The 12,325-nt window shown below is 50.8% G+C and overlaps 1 protein-coding gene across 42 annotated transcripts in view; it reads left to right on the forward strand.

The window, feature by feature from the left end:
• NRXN2 (neurexin 2) overlaps window positions 1-12,325 on the forward strand; it is a 117,810-nt gene that overhangs the window by 19,409 nt on the left and 86,076 nt on the right. For 37 of the 42 annotated variants that reach the window (XM_005577384.5, XM_005577395.5, XM_005577393.5 and 34 more), the window contains exons 3-4: window positions 5,388-5,405; window positions 10,244-10,273. In XM_005577384.5, the coding sequence (XP_005577441.3) occupies window positions 5,388-5,405; window positions 10,244-10,273 (48 nt within the window). The remainder of the gene's footprint in view (window positions 1-5,387; window positions 5,406-10,243; window positions 10,274-12,325) is intronic. The other 5 variants (XM_005577389.5, XM_074013311.1, XM_015434516.4 and 2 more) reach the window with 1 other exon arrangement.

Below are 12,325 nucleotides of genomic sequence, written 5' to 3' on the forward strand. Positions count from 1 at the left end.
TCACCCATCTGCTGGAATCCTGAGTTCATGTTAGGCAAGACATACCATCTATGACACCACCTCTGTATTCTGCTGGGGGAGTGAAGTCTTGTGTCTGAAAGTTAAGCAAATGAAATCACCTATGTTGGGTTATTCTGTCAGCTCTAACATCCAGTACTTGTGGTCCTGACAGTTTCTGTGGGTAGAAGTGGCTTCAGGTAGAATGGGACAGGCTTCTCTAGAGGGTGGTATAGAAAGCAGCTGCTCTCAGAACCCAGAGACAAGCTAGATGCCTCTATGTAAAGATGGCAAAATGGGTAAGTGCATAGGCTGCCATGGTTTGAACCTAGCTTTGCTACTTGTTAGCCATGTGAACTTGGGCAGTTAACTTATCCTCATTGTTCTTCAGCGTCCTACTCTGTAAGAACGTTTTAAGAACGTTGTAAGAACTAAGTGAATTAATATATGAAAATCCTTTACAATCCAGGCGCTATTCTGAATCATCAATAAATAGTACTATGGTTATTAGCTGTAGTGGTCAGGGAAGGCTTCAAGGAGGAGGTGGGACTTGGCCAGACCTTGAAGAAGGATGACTGAGTGTGAATTATAGTGGTGGAAAGGAAAGGGCAGGGCTTTCCCACCAGGAGAGTAGCGTACATGAGGAATATAGGGGATGTGAATTCAGTGGGTCAGGGCGTGGTGAAGAGACAAAGTTGGTTGTGTTCTATGGTAGATAAAATCAGAACGTTAGATTAGAATCAGTTTCTAGAAGTCTTGACTTCCAGGCTAAGCATGTAGCCCACTGGAAGTTTTCAGACAGGCAGATTTGGGTTCAAATTTTGACTGTCACCAACTAGCAGTGTGACCTTAGCCAAGTTACTCCTACTTTCTGAGTCTTGGTTTCTTCAGCTCTAAAAGGAAGTGATAGTAATATCCATTCACAATGTAGCAGTGGTGGGTAAAGGAACAATGGGGGTAAAGAGCCAGGCACACCCTAAGTGCTCAGTATATGCAAAGTGTTATTTTATGATTCACTCAACAAATGTGAGAATGCCTTTTTTTCTGAGCCAGGAGCCATGTAAGCAGCTGGATATAGAGAGAGGAATGAGGCATTGTCCTCACTTCTGGATATTTCACAGTCAAGTCAGGAAACAGACATGTTAACACAGTTGCAATAGAGACTCAATAAGATAATTAATAACAGAATGTACATTTCTAGAGCTGGCACAAAAGAGGAAGGCTAGCTCTCCTTTGTTTAGAACAGAGACAAATGTATATTGACCTGGATCTTTTTGCTTTTTCTTTTTTTTTTTCAGAGACCCAGGCTGAAGTACAGTGGTGTGATCGTAGCTCACTGTGACCTCAAATCCCTGGGCTCAAATGATCCTCCAGTTCAACCTCCTGAGTAGCTGGGACTATAGGCGCACACCACCCTGTCTGGATAATTTATTTATTTATTTTTTTGAGGCAAGATTTTCTCTGTCATCCAGGCTGGAATGCAGTGGTGTCATTATGGCTCACTGCAGCCTCGACCACCCAGGCTCAAGTGATTCTCCCACCTCAGTCTCCCAAGTAGCTGGGAGTACAGACACGAGTCATTACATCCGGCTAATTTTTGCATTTGTTTGTAGAGACGGGTCTCCCTATGTTGCCCAGGCTGGTCTCAAACTGCTGGGCTCAAGTGATCCTCCCACTGTGGCTTCCCAAAGTGCTGGGATTATAGGCACAAACCACTGTAGCTAGCCCTTGACTTGGGTTTTAAAGGAAGAGTAGATTTTCTTAGCCAGCTGTAGGTGAAGAGTATTTCAAGCACAAGGAATATTATGTGCAGAAACATAGCATATTATAGAAACAGGAAGAAGCTGGGGTGGTTGCAGCCTGGATTGTCGCAGGAAAAGAGGTTAGAGGAAGGCACAGTAAAATTTCGGGTGGGATTTTCTGAGAAGATTCCACTTTAACCTACAGGCACTGAGAAGCTTTGAAGAGTTTTCAGCAGGGTCGTAACATGGTGGGAGTGGACCACTTTGTTATGCTGTGGTGTATGAATTTCAAGGTGAAAAGAGTGGCTGTAGAGGGCGTCATCTCCTAGGCTTATTAATGTTCCAAGGAGAGGGACTGATCAGGGCCTGGCCTCACCAAGGCCGGGCCTGGGCAGTGCCGGTGGAAATGGAGGGATGATAAGGATTTCTAGGAGTTTAGTTTTGTTTTTAGGGTTTTGGAAGGTGGAACCGATAGAATCCGGTGATTGGCCTGACAAAAGGAGCAAGTGCTTTCTGGGTGCCTAACTTGATCAGGGAATTTGGTGGGGTGAGAAGCGGGTTATGAGGCCCACCTTAGACATATTGAGTGTGAGAAGCCTATGAGACACTCAGAGACAGCGGCTCTAAAGGCAGATGGGTACATAGGTCAAGAGCACGGGAGAGAGGTTTGTATCAGAAACACTGAAAGGTTCTCATCACAGCAGTATTTAGTAAGGCATATCTGTTACCTGTGCCAAAAGGGTCAGGCTAGGGATGGGTAGGAGACTGACCAAGAGAAGGCTATTGCAGGAAACCAGGCACAAGGGGTGCGGCCAGAGGCTATGATGACCTAGGATTGCAGTAGAGAAGGGCAAAGGTGATTCTGCGCTCCTGGATGTGTATTCTTCTCTGCACCAAGGAGATAGATAACACCAAGCTCAGTGTTGCAGTGAGGCTGATGTGTGACATTGCATGTGAGAGTCAGTACGGTGCCCAGCACATGGCTAACTAATGGCATCTCTGGATTCTGTGAGGGCAGTGTGGGGCATGTAGTGGGAGCTCAGGCAGCACTGGTTGAAAGCAGGGGCTTTGCGTGGGAGTGGAGGTGTCGAGAATGGCTTCAGTGGTGGAGTTTAGATGTCAGAGAGTTGGCCAAGCAATTACATTGCTGGGTGGACACATGGTGATACAGGACTGGCACTCAGGGAGGAGGCCGGGACTACCCATGCAGGTTTGGGAGTCTCTGAGCACGAAAGTGAGCCATCACTGAGGACAGCGAGGAGAAGTAAGAGGAATGTGGAGGGCAGGGGCCAAGCCTGAAGGGGCCTGAGGTGGCAGGGGAGGGGCGTAGGTGAGTCAGCAGAAAGCAAAGGGCAGCAGAGGAAGAGAGATATGTGAGTTTCTAGGTGCTGTCTCTCCAAAGCCAGAAACAAACCAAGCCTGGTTGTTTCAACTTCCTGAGCATAGCATGACGTACATTTCTGGCAGGTGGAAATACGTTTTGAAATACCTGCCATGTTGGATTATCTAGAAATCACTACGCCTCCTTATTTGCACAGGTGCTGGTGAGACAATTGTGCTGACTGACCAGGGTCTTAGCATACTGGGACCAAAGAAATCCTGGCACAACAGTCTTCACGAGAGCCAAAGGTTTTCCTGAGGGCCCCTTTATTAGCCGGCTCCACCCATAAATGTAATGTGATTCAGTTTACTTAAGAAAACTATTACTGGGCACTGTGGCTCACACCTGTAATCCCAGCACTTTGGGAGGCCAAGACGGGCCCATCACCTGAGGTCGGGAGCTCGAGACTAGCCTGACCAACATGGAGAAATCCTGTCTTTACTGAAAATACAAAAATTAGCTAGGTGTGGTGGCGCATGCCGGAAGCTGAGGCAGGAGAATCACTTGAACCTGGGAGGCGGAGGTTGCGGTGAGCCAAGATCGCGCCATTACACTCCAGTCTGGGCAACAAGAGCAGAACTCCATCTCAAAAAAAAAAAAAAAAAAAAAAAAAAGAAAGAAAGAAAGAAAACTATTGGATTGGATACATAGCTTTTAGGTGATGCAGCTGTCCGGTAGAAGCAGCTCTGTGTTGTAAAGGAGTGTGTTTGTAACACATATTGACATGGAAAGACTGTGTGTGTAGGTTTAGGAAATGGAAGATAGAAAGAGAGCTGTGTTCATTGCTGGCTGTGTGTCTTTAGCCACTGGAGTCACTGTGGGGTGGTGGTGTGTGTGTCTAGTGTTATGTAGTAGATTACTGTGCAGGTATTGGTGCTTGCATTCAGCCTGTGTATGTGCGTGGATTATGGGAGTGGTATAAGGTATGACAAATGACTGTGTTTGTTTTCAGAGTATAGCTACCTCTCCGTGAGTAAATGAACACATATCACCAAATGGGGTTGGAGGTAGGAGGAGATAGTGTGTGCATGCGTGAGTGTGTACTGGATAGTTGTGTGTACACAAGTGTGTATCCTGGGGCCTGCACATGCAAGTATGTGTTTCCCCACTGGGTTTGTGTGTTTGTAGATTGTGCTGTTTCCCCCTTCCTGCTTATTGCTTCATCTAAAGGCTCCCAGGAGGTGGGCACATGGCAAATGTTTGGAACTGGGGGCACCTCCATCCTCTTACAAAGCAGATCAGAGTCCAGCCTGCTTGAGGAGTTATAGCTTAGTTGAAGGAATTATCTCCATCTTCTCTTTGTTCCGTCTTCTCCCTTGACCCATTTGGTGAGCTCCAAGGCCAGGCCCAGGCAGGGCCCTAATAGATGAGGTCTGCCTGTCCAAAGAATGTGGCATGGTCTAGCTCTGGGCCCAGTGTGGCCTACTGAATTTGGACTCTCTTCCCTCACTGGCATGGCCATCCAGCCTGGGGAGCCTTGGCCTCATCCAGATGTTAAGAAGACATTTGTCCTAGAATCAGAATCAGAGTCAGAAGAGGCCTCAGAAACTATCCAGTCCACCCCTCTCATTTTTGCAGAAGAGGCAGTAGGGACTCAGAGAGGTTAAGTGAATAGGATGAAAGTCACACAGTGCTGTGTGGCAGAATCATGTTTTCTCTATCTGTGTCCTGATGTCTTTTCACCCCCGGGAGGGTCAGGGGCTGTAGGTGGTTGGGTCCTGTGTACAGAGGCTTTATATGTGAATTGTGTGAGATGGTGTGTGTCACTGGATTGCTAAGTGCCTATGTGTGTCAGTGTGTCACTGAGCATGAGTGTGTCTCTAGTAAACCCTGTGAGACAATTAGTGGTGTGAGTGTGTCCCCATGTCTCTGAGATGCAATGGAACGCAGGGGAGGAGCCTGTCTGGGGAAACTGGGAAGCCTGACTGCCACTCTTGGCCCTGCCTCAGATTCTCTGTGTGACCTTGAGTGGTTACTTCCCTGTCCTGGGCCTCAGTTTCCTGAAATGTTACTTGAGGCTTGGGTGTGATGGGTACTGGCTGACTGTGTGTGAGGTTCTGACTCAGGGAGTAGCTCTGTCTCTGCCTCATCCCCAACATAGCTGTTTCTTGAGATTTGGGCCTTCCATGTTGGGTGACTCATGTCAGGGTCTGGGTGGGCTTGGACTCCACTCTCCCCTTGGAGCCCCTGTCCGTGGTACCTTTGCTAACAGCCCTCCTTTTTCTTCTCTCTCTGCCTCTCCCTTCTCCAAACCTCGCTGGCTGCAGAGGAGCACCCCATGGAAGGTGAGTGAAGCCTCCCGGTCGCTGGGGTAGTGGATCTGTTGCTATGGGGATCCTACAGGAGGGGCTGTCGTTGGCTACCCAAGGACTCCCTTTCCTGCCATGTTTAGGGCCTCTCTGGAGAAGGATGGCTGGGGTCCTCCCTTGGCTGCCTTGCCCCACTCTCTTGCATCCCCTCTTCATGGGTTTCACAGGAGCTGCTGACCGGCCTTTCTTCTTAGGGAAGAGATGAGCGGTGAGGGTGGAGGGACGGGGCTGACAGGATTCCGAAGTGCCCAGAAATAATTGGGTAGACAACGTTTAGCTCAGCCCAAGTTAAGAAACTTAGAAAGGCAATTTTGCCAGATGCTGGGGCAGGCTGGGGTGGGCTGTTGCCCCAGAAACCTGTGCTTGGGGGAAATCTGCCCTGGAGTCTGGTGCCACTGTGCAGGGCTCAGGGGACTGGAGGGTGGTGGAGTGCACTGGCAGAGTAGGGGGTTGGGGGTGTATAGTTGGGGCAGCTTCTCTGCCCCACTGTGACCAGCACTTGCCACTTGCATCAGGCCCCTAGCCGCTGCCCTACAGGTTGCTAGGTAGGAGTGGTCTGCTTCTTCCTTCATCCAGGTCAGAGGGCAAGGGTAGGGCTTCTGCCTCTCTCTGAGATCTCTCTGTTCTTTCTCTATCTCCTGTTTTGTTGGCCTCTTCTCCCTGTCCAGTTTCTGTCTTTACCTCCTTTTCTCTACGACTCTGTCCCTGGACCATGTGTCTCTCCTTCCCCAGGCTCTCTCTGGGTTTCTGTCATTCTCTGACTCTTTCTCTAGCAGTTTGGCTTTCCCTGTGTTTCTTTTCCTTCTCTGGGGTGGACTGAGAGCGGGAAGAAGGTAGTCCTGGCTTGAAGGCTGTGTTGAAGATGAGCTCACATAGCCACCATGAAGAAGGCTGCAGAGCAGGCATGAGGTGGCATCCTAGTCCCTTCTCCTGGGAAGGAGGAGTGGGAGGGCAAGGGTGTCCCTGGGGAGGAGCAGAGGAAAGTGCCAAGGATGCAGTAGTCATGGGAAAGAAAGGCAGCAAAAGGTTCTTTGCCTGAGTGTGGGGCTGGAACCCATTTTCCTTGTGATGTCCATGGTCTGACTTGTCTCTCTTGGAAATCTCTTCTCCTTGGGGTCCTCAGGTCTCCTGGGCCCAGCTGGCCGATGTGTGTGTGTGTGTGTGTGTGTGTGTGTGTGTATGTATATGTGTGTGTGTATGTCTGCATACACATACATTTATACAGCTCTGCTGGTCTGTGTGTCTCTGTGCACGCCTCAGGATATATGCTGTGTACATGTAACATGATTTTGTGTCTGAGTGTGTGGGTGTGCTCTGCGCCTCCATCGATGCATATGTGGTGTGGCCCACATTTCTGTATGCCTGTGTAGAGCATCAGCATCTTTGTGTGTCTGCATCTGTGTTTGCATCTCCGTGTGTCAGTGTTTACCTCTGTGTGTATGTCAGAGAGAGAGTCTGCATGTCTGGGTGGACGCAGCCTTCTGAGGGCTGGAGATAAGATTTAGTGCTGATGTGACTTTTACTTGCTCTTGATGTCATGTCTCCTCCGGAACAAAGGGAGAGATGGAGGGAGGAAGAGAGAAAGGGAAAAAATGGTGGAGGAGAGAAAAAAGGAAGGAGCAGAGAGATGGAGGAAGGAGAGGGGGCAAGTGAAGGGGTGGGAAGAGAAAGACTCAAGCCTCAAGCTGTAGGGAGGGGCAGGAATGGGGAACAACTTGGCCAAAAGAAGAAAGGCAGGGGGGCACTTGGGAAGAAGGAGTCTGGCGGGAGTAGGGGAGAGGAAAGGGGCTGATAGACAGGGACAAGAAGGGAAGCTGGGCTTTGGGGACCCATGGGGAAGGAGGCCTGTGGATGCCACCTCACTGTTTCTTTGGGTGGCGTGGTGGTCTGCTGGTTTAGAGGTGGCACTGTGGGTGCCTGCATGTCAGTGGCTGTGCAGGGCTGCGTATTGGTGGCTGTGTGTGTGTGTGTATGTGTGTGTATACACACCTAGGAGTCTGATGCATCTCTGTGTCACTCTGTGACATGTCTTTGTGCCTGCTTTTGTGTCTCTTAACCTTGTCACCTATCACCATCTTTCTTTTGATGGTGGTCCTCTCTGGGGTTTCAGTAGGAGAGTTAGGGGATGAGACTGAAGGTGGGGAGGTGGGTTTAGCAGGTCGTGGTTCCACGTGGGTGGGCTGGGGGCTTCCTCTGTGGCACTGTGCTCTGGACCCTGCAGCCCTCCTTATATCTCTAAGGAGTCCTCTGTACCTTCACCCTCTTCCCGCTTGACACTTGCCCGAGGCCTAGCTTTCTCCAGGAACCCCAAGATCCTGCTTTGCAGCCCCTGCCGAGCACCTCCTTTTTCCTCCCACCCTCTTGTGGCAGGGCAAAGAGAACCAGAAGTAGCTGGATAAAGTGCCCTAGGAAGGGACCCTTGGCAATGCCATCCATCACTGCCAGTCTCTTCTCCAGTGGTGGGAGGAGGGGCTGATATCACAGGTGGATGTGGGGAAGTGAATACCTACCCCAATGGGGCTGGGGGCCAGGAGGAGGGAGCAGAGATTTCAGATTAGCGGGGAGACAGACTTTAGGGAGAAAACCCTGGGGCCAGCTGGGGCTGAGCCAGGGGTAGACAGGAAGGGAACCAGCCTCCCCTTCACCAAGATGGCTGGTGCTGTCACGCCTGAGGGAGCTGAGCAGCTGGTTGCCGTGGTGACAGAGGGAGACTGCCGAATGCTAATGAGGCTGGCGAGGAGCTGGGCAGTGGAAGGGTCTGGGAGAGAGAGATGTGGCTTCCCCCAGCAGCAGTCAGGCCTGTGGGAGACAGAGGGTGGGTTCACAGGGCACCTGGCTCCTGGGCTGGGGGTGGGCAGAGGCCTGGATTCTCAAGGGTGGGAGCCTGAGAGCAAGGCTGCTTCTGACAGGGAATGTCAGATGTGGGTTGAGGGCTCTAGGTCTGGGTCCTGGGTTTAGGGTTGGACGGAGATGCTGGTAGTTCTTGGGGAAAGGGTTGGTGGCAGAGTAGGAGGGTATTCAGAGTAAGGAATGAGGAGACTCGGTTCAAATGCCTGGGTCCTTACCTGTGTCATGGATAAAAACCTACGTCCTCCCAAGAGCTGTTCAGTCCTAAGGCTGCCCTCAGTGGCTGTGGCCTCCTCCTCCAAGTGGCCTCAGACTCAGACGTGGGGAGAAACCAATGCCACCCTAGAGAGATGGGGCAAAGAGGGAAATGTGAACCATCTGGCCATGTCCTTCCTGGCCTCCTCACTGCCTTTCCTCTTGGAACCCAGGCATCCTGGCCCCCAGCTTCGTCTCAGAAATACTCGTAACTCTTTAACCTTGCTACTTCCATCCTGGCCCCAGCTTTCTATCCCTAGGGTTAACATCTCATTGCCACAGCAGTGGGGCTGGTTTCCAAGGGTGACAGTGGCACTGCAGGGCTGTTCCCTTTCCTACCCTCTTGGCTAGACACCACAGGGGAGTGAGTGGGGCTGGGGTTAGGGTTAGGAGGGGGCTCTGAGGTTTGGTGGAGCTGGCTGGACATCTCAGGGAGCCCTGGGGTCTCAGACCAGCTGTGGGGCCTGGTGCTGCCAGCCTCTCTAGGAGAGTGCGTTCCTTGGCTGGTGCCCGTTGGGGACAAGGGTACTGATCCAGTGGGCCAGATTCCTTCCCACTAAGGCTGGGGAGGGATACTTTGGGTTAGGGCTGACAAGGCTGTCTCAAGGGGCCAGTGTAATTCTGGATGGAAATCCTAGCTGATCTTCCTATCAGTCCATTTTCTATTTTCAAAATCCAGCTTTTGGGTCATTTGAGAGAGGTCCTGGCCAGAGAAAGGGGGTCTGTAATTTATGAATGATGTACTTGGACCTTTCAGAGAGCTGGGCCTCCTCCCATAGGGCTTGGCTGTCCTCTTTGGATCTTGCTGTCTGAGAGCTCTGAGCCCAGTCTCTCAGTGTCTCCGTAGATTCTACCTTCTCTTACCTGCTTCCTCACTAATTTTGTCCTCTTGAACTCCAGTTTCCTCTTAGAACCCAGGTGTGCAGGGTCCCTACTATCCCTACAGAGGTTATTGGGAAGGGTAGCTGGGAGGATTAGAACCCAACAGATGTCCTTCCAAACCCCGCTTTAGTGGGGGATCCTTTTAGGCCCGGGTTCTTTATACCCCCCATCTTTCCCCCTTTTCTGTCAGCATCCTAGGGGTAACTGGAATTAGGGGTGTTGGGGGGTTGGAGGCCCCCTTGCCCGCTTAATCCCATGCTAACAGGACACTCTCTCTCTCTCCAGGTGGCTTTGATTTTTGTGTTGTGTTTTATTTTCTCCTCCATCTGAATCGTTTTTCTCGTTGACCGTTTTTTTTTCTCTCCGCCTCCCGGAAGAAAAAAAAAAAGAAAAAAAGAAAAAGGAAAAAGCAACCCTCCCAGCCTAATGCTTCTCCTCCTTTTCCTTTTTTTTTTTTCCGGCAAGAAGAAAAAAAGAAACCAAAATCTCCTCTCCCCCCTGCAGCGACTCCCCGCCCCTCCTTCCTCCGGTTCTGCCTGTACCCTTTTCACCCTCTCTGAAGCCCCTAATCTCTCTTTCTCTCTTCCCCTGTTGTGCCCTCCACCCGCTGTTTCGGCATCGGGCCCCTCTCCTCAGCTCCTGGGCTGGGGCTCCCCCCCCGATGTCTGTCACAAGTTAAAAAGGGTTTTTAAATTGTGGCAGCAAAAGCTTTTTTCTCCCTTCTCTCTGGCTGATTTTGATGACTTGTGTTTTCTTTGTTTCTTTCCCCTTTTCTTTCTGTTTTCTTCTTTTTATTTTCTTTCTTTCTTTCTCTCCTTCCCCTTTCCAAGGTCCGGCTCACCTGACGTTAAACAGCGAAGGTATGGTTTGAAGTTTTGGTTTGGTTTGGATTGGATTGGATTGCCCCCAACCTGCGCCTGGATTTTCTGTTCTTCTCCCTGTCCCTCCCCTGTCCCCTTTCCCTCCTCCACCTGTCCTGACACCTTCCTTCCTTTCCTACCCGCTTCCTTTGCCATTTCTTAATTTTATTTGGGGGGTGCTGGGGTGGGGGTGGGGGCCTGCCCTTGTCTGTGTGCTCCCCTCTCCTTTGCCCACCCTGAAGCACTCCATCCACCTACATCTCACCTTGGTTTCTGACATCAAGAGATGTTTGAACTCCTGCCGTTGTCTCCAGTCACCATTTTTTTGCGTTTTCCTAGTAGTATATCTTGCTTTTTTTCTTTCTCATGGTGGTGGTTGATTTCCTTCCACTCATTCTAATCATTCTTTCTTTTCTATGGACCTAAGTAACAAGAGAAAAGCATGGGCTGGAGAAAGAGGGTCTTAGGCAGTCTCATTACCCTCACCCTGCTACTGTGGGAGGCCCCCATCCATGACTAGAAGGGAATGGGAGTAGGGTCTCTGCCTTTCCACAGTGTGCACTCCCAACACCCTGCCCACCCGCACGCCTTCACCCTTGTGTCTTTTGAACGTCTCTTTTTTTTTGAGACGGAGTCTCGCTCCGTCACCCAGGCTGGAGTGTAGTGGCGCGATCTCAGTTCACTGCAAGCTCTGCCTCCCAGGTTCACGCCATTCTTCTGCCTCAGCCTCCCAAGTAGCTGGGACTATAGGCGCCCACCGCTATGCCTGGCTATTTTTTTTGTATTTTTAGTAGAGATGGGGTTTCACCGTGTTAGCCAGGATGGTCTCGATCTCCTGACCTCGTGATCCGCCCGTCTCGGCCTCCCAAAGTGCTGGGATTACATTGAACATCTCTTAACCCTATTTGACAGATGATGACATTGAGGACCAGAGAGATGAAATGACTCGTTAGTGATTCCACAGCCCTAATTGGTGGTATGGTTGGGACTAGGCATTTAATTTTAGCACTCCTTTGACTAAGTGCCTACCATCTTTGAGAGCCCTGGTGTTAAGTAAACCTGGAGACAGAACCCAGGAGTCCTGTCTGAGCTCCTCCAGCTCTGGCCTGCTCCAGTCCTCTGCTGTCACTGATTCTCTCTGAGCTCAGGGTTTTGGCCTTCCAGACCCTTTGGCACTGTTGGACCTGCCCAGTTCAGCCCTCTGTTGGGGGGTCATCTTACTGAGGAACAGAGTGGGGTCCTTAGCCTGTAGGCAGGACCAAGATTGGGCTACAGGGAGAAACTCGTATAGATATGAAATCTGCGTTGGATTTAGGTCTGGGGAGGTAGAGGCCTTGGAGTCTTGCAGGGATGTGAAATTATGGCAAGAAGTGTGGGGAAAGAGGAAGTCCCAAATGGAGAGTCTTCAGTAGGAGCCCTGGTTGGTTCACTCACATCCTTCTTGCCTCTCAGTGCCTGGTTCTATGGGTGCTGGCTGTGGCTCCCCTTTGTCATAAGGGAAGCCCCTCCCAAAGGATCTCAGAAAGCCCCCCTGGAAAGTTCCACAGCTCAAGTATTATTCTAGTTCAAGTTTGGGGATTTGCAACTGGGGTTAGACTAAGAGCCCATATAGGGACTTTTCCCCTTCATCACTGAGTTTTCTCATCCTGAAGCCATCCTGTGGATCTGGAAGTAGGGCTGGGTACCTGGAAGCCAGGTGCTGAGTATACAGGTTCACTGGCCGGGGGAGAGGTGGGGTGAAGAGTTCAAGCCGGCCTGGAACCCAGACATGGTAACATGTGCCCACCAGGGCCTTTGGACTGAGGCCCAGGTGCTGCTGATGAGGGGGGTGGTGGGGAGTGAGAAATAACTCCTGAGAAAGGGCTTGCCCACATCCAGGCTGAGCTCTAGGCAGGATCTCCTTTGACGTGCACAGCCCTTTTGTAGGCACGATGGTGGGATGAAGAACAGACAGGAATTACAGGAAGCCCCTGGAAATCTCTGGGAAGCTCTGGGGTCTAACTGGCAAAGAACTGGACGAGGGTGAGCTTCTGAGCACTCACTGTGTTGAAT

This window comes from Macaca fascicularis, chromosome 14 (genome assembly GCF_037993035.2).
Source record: "Macaca fascicularis isolate 582-1 chromosome 14, T2T-MFA8v1.1".
NCBI lineage: Eukaryota > Metazoa > Chordata > Mammalia > Primates > Cercopithecidae > Macaca > Macaca fascicularis.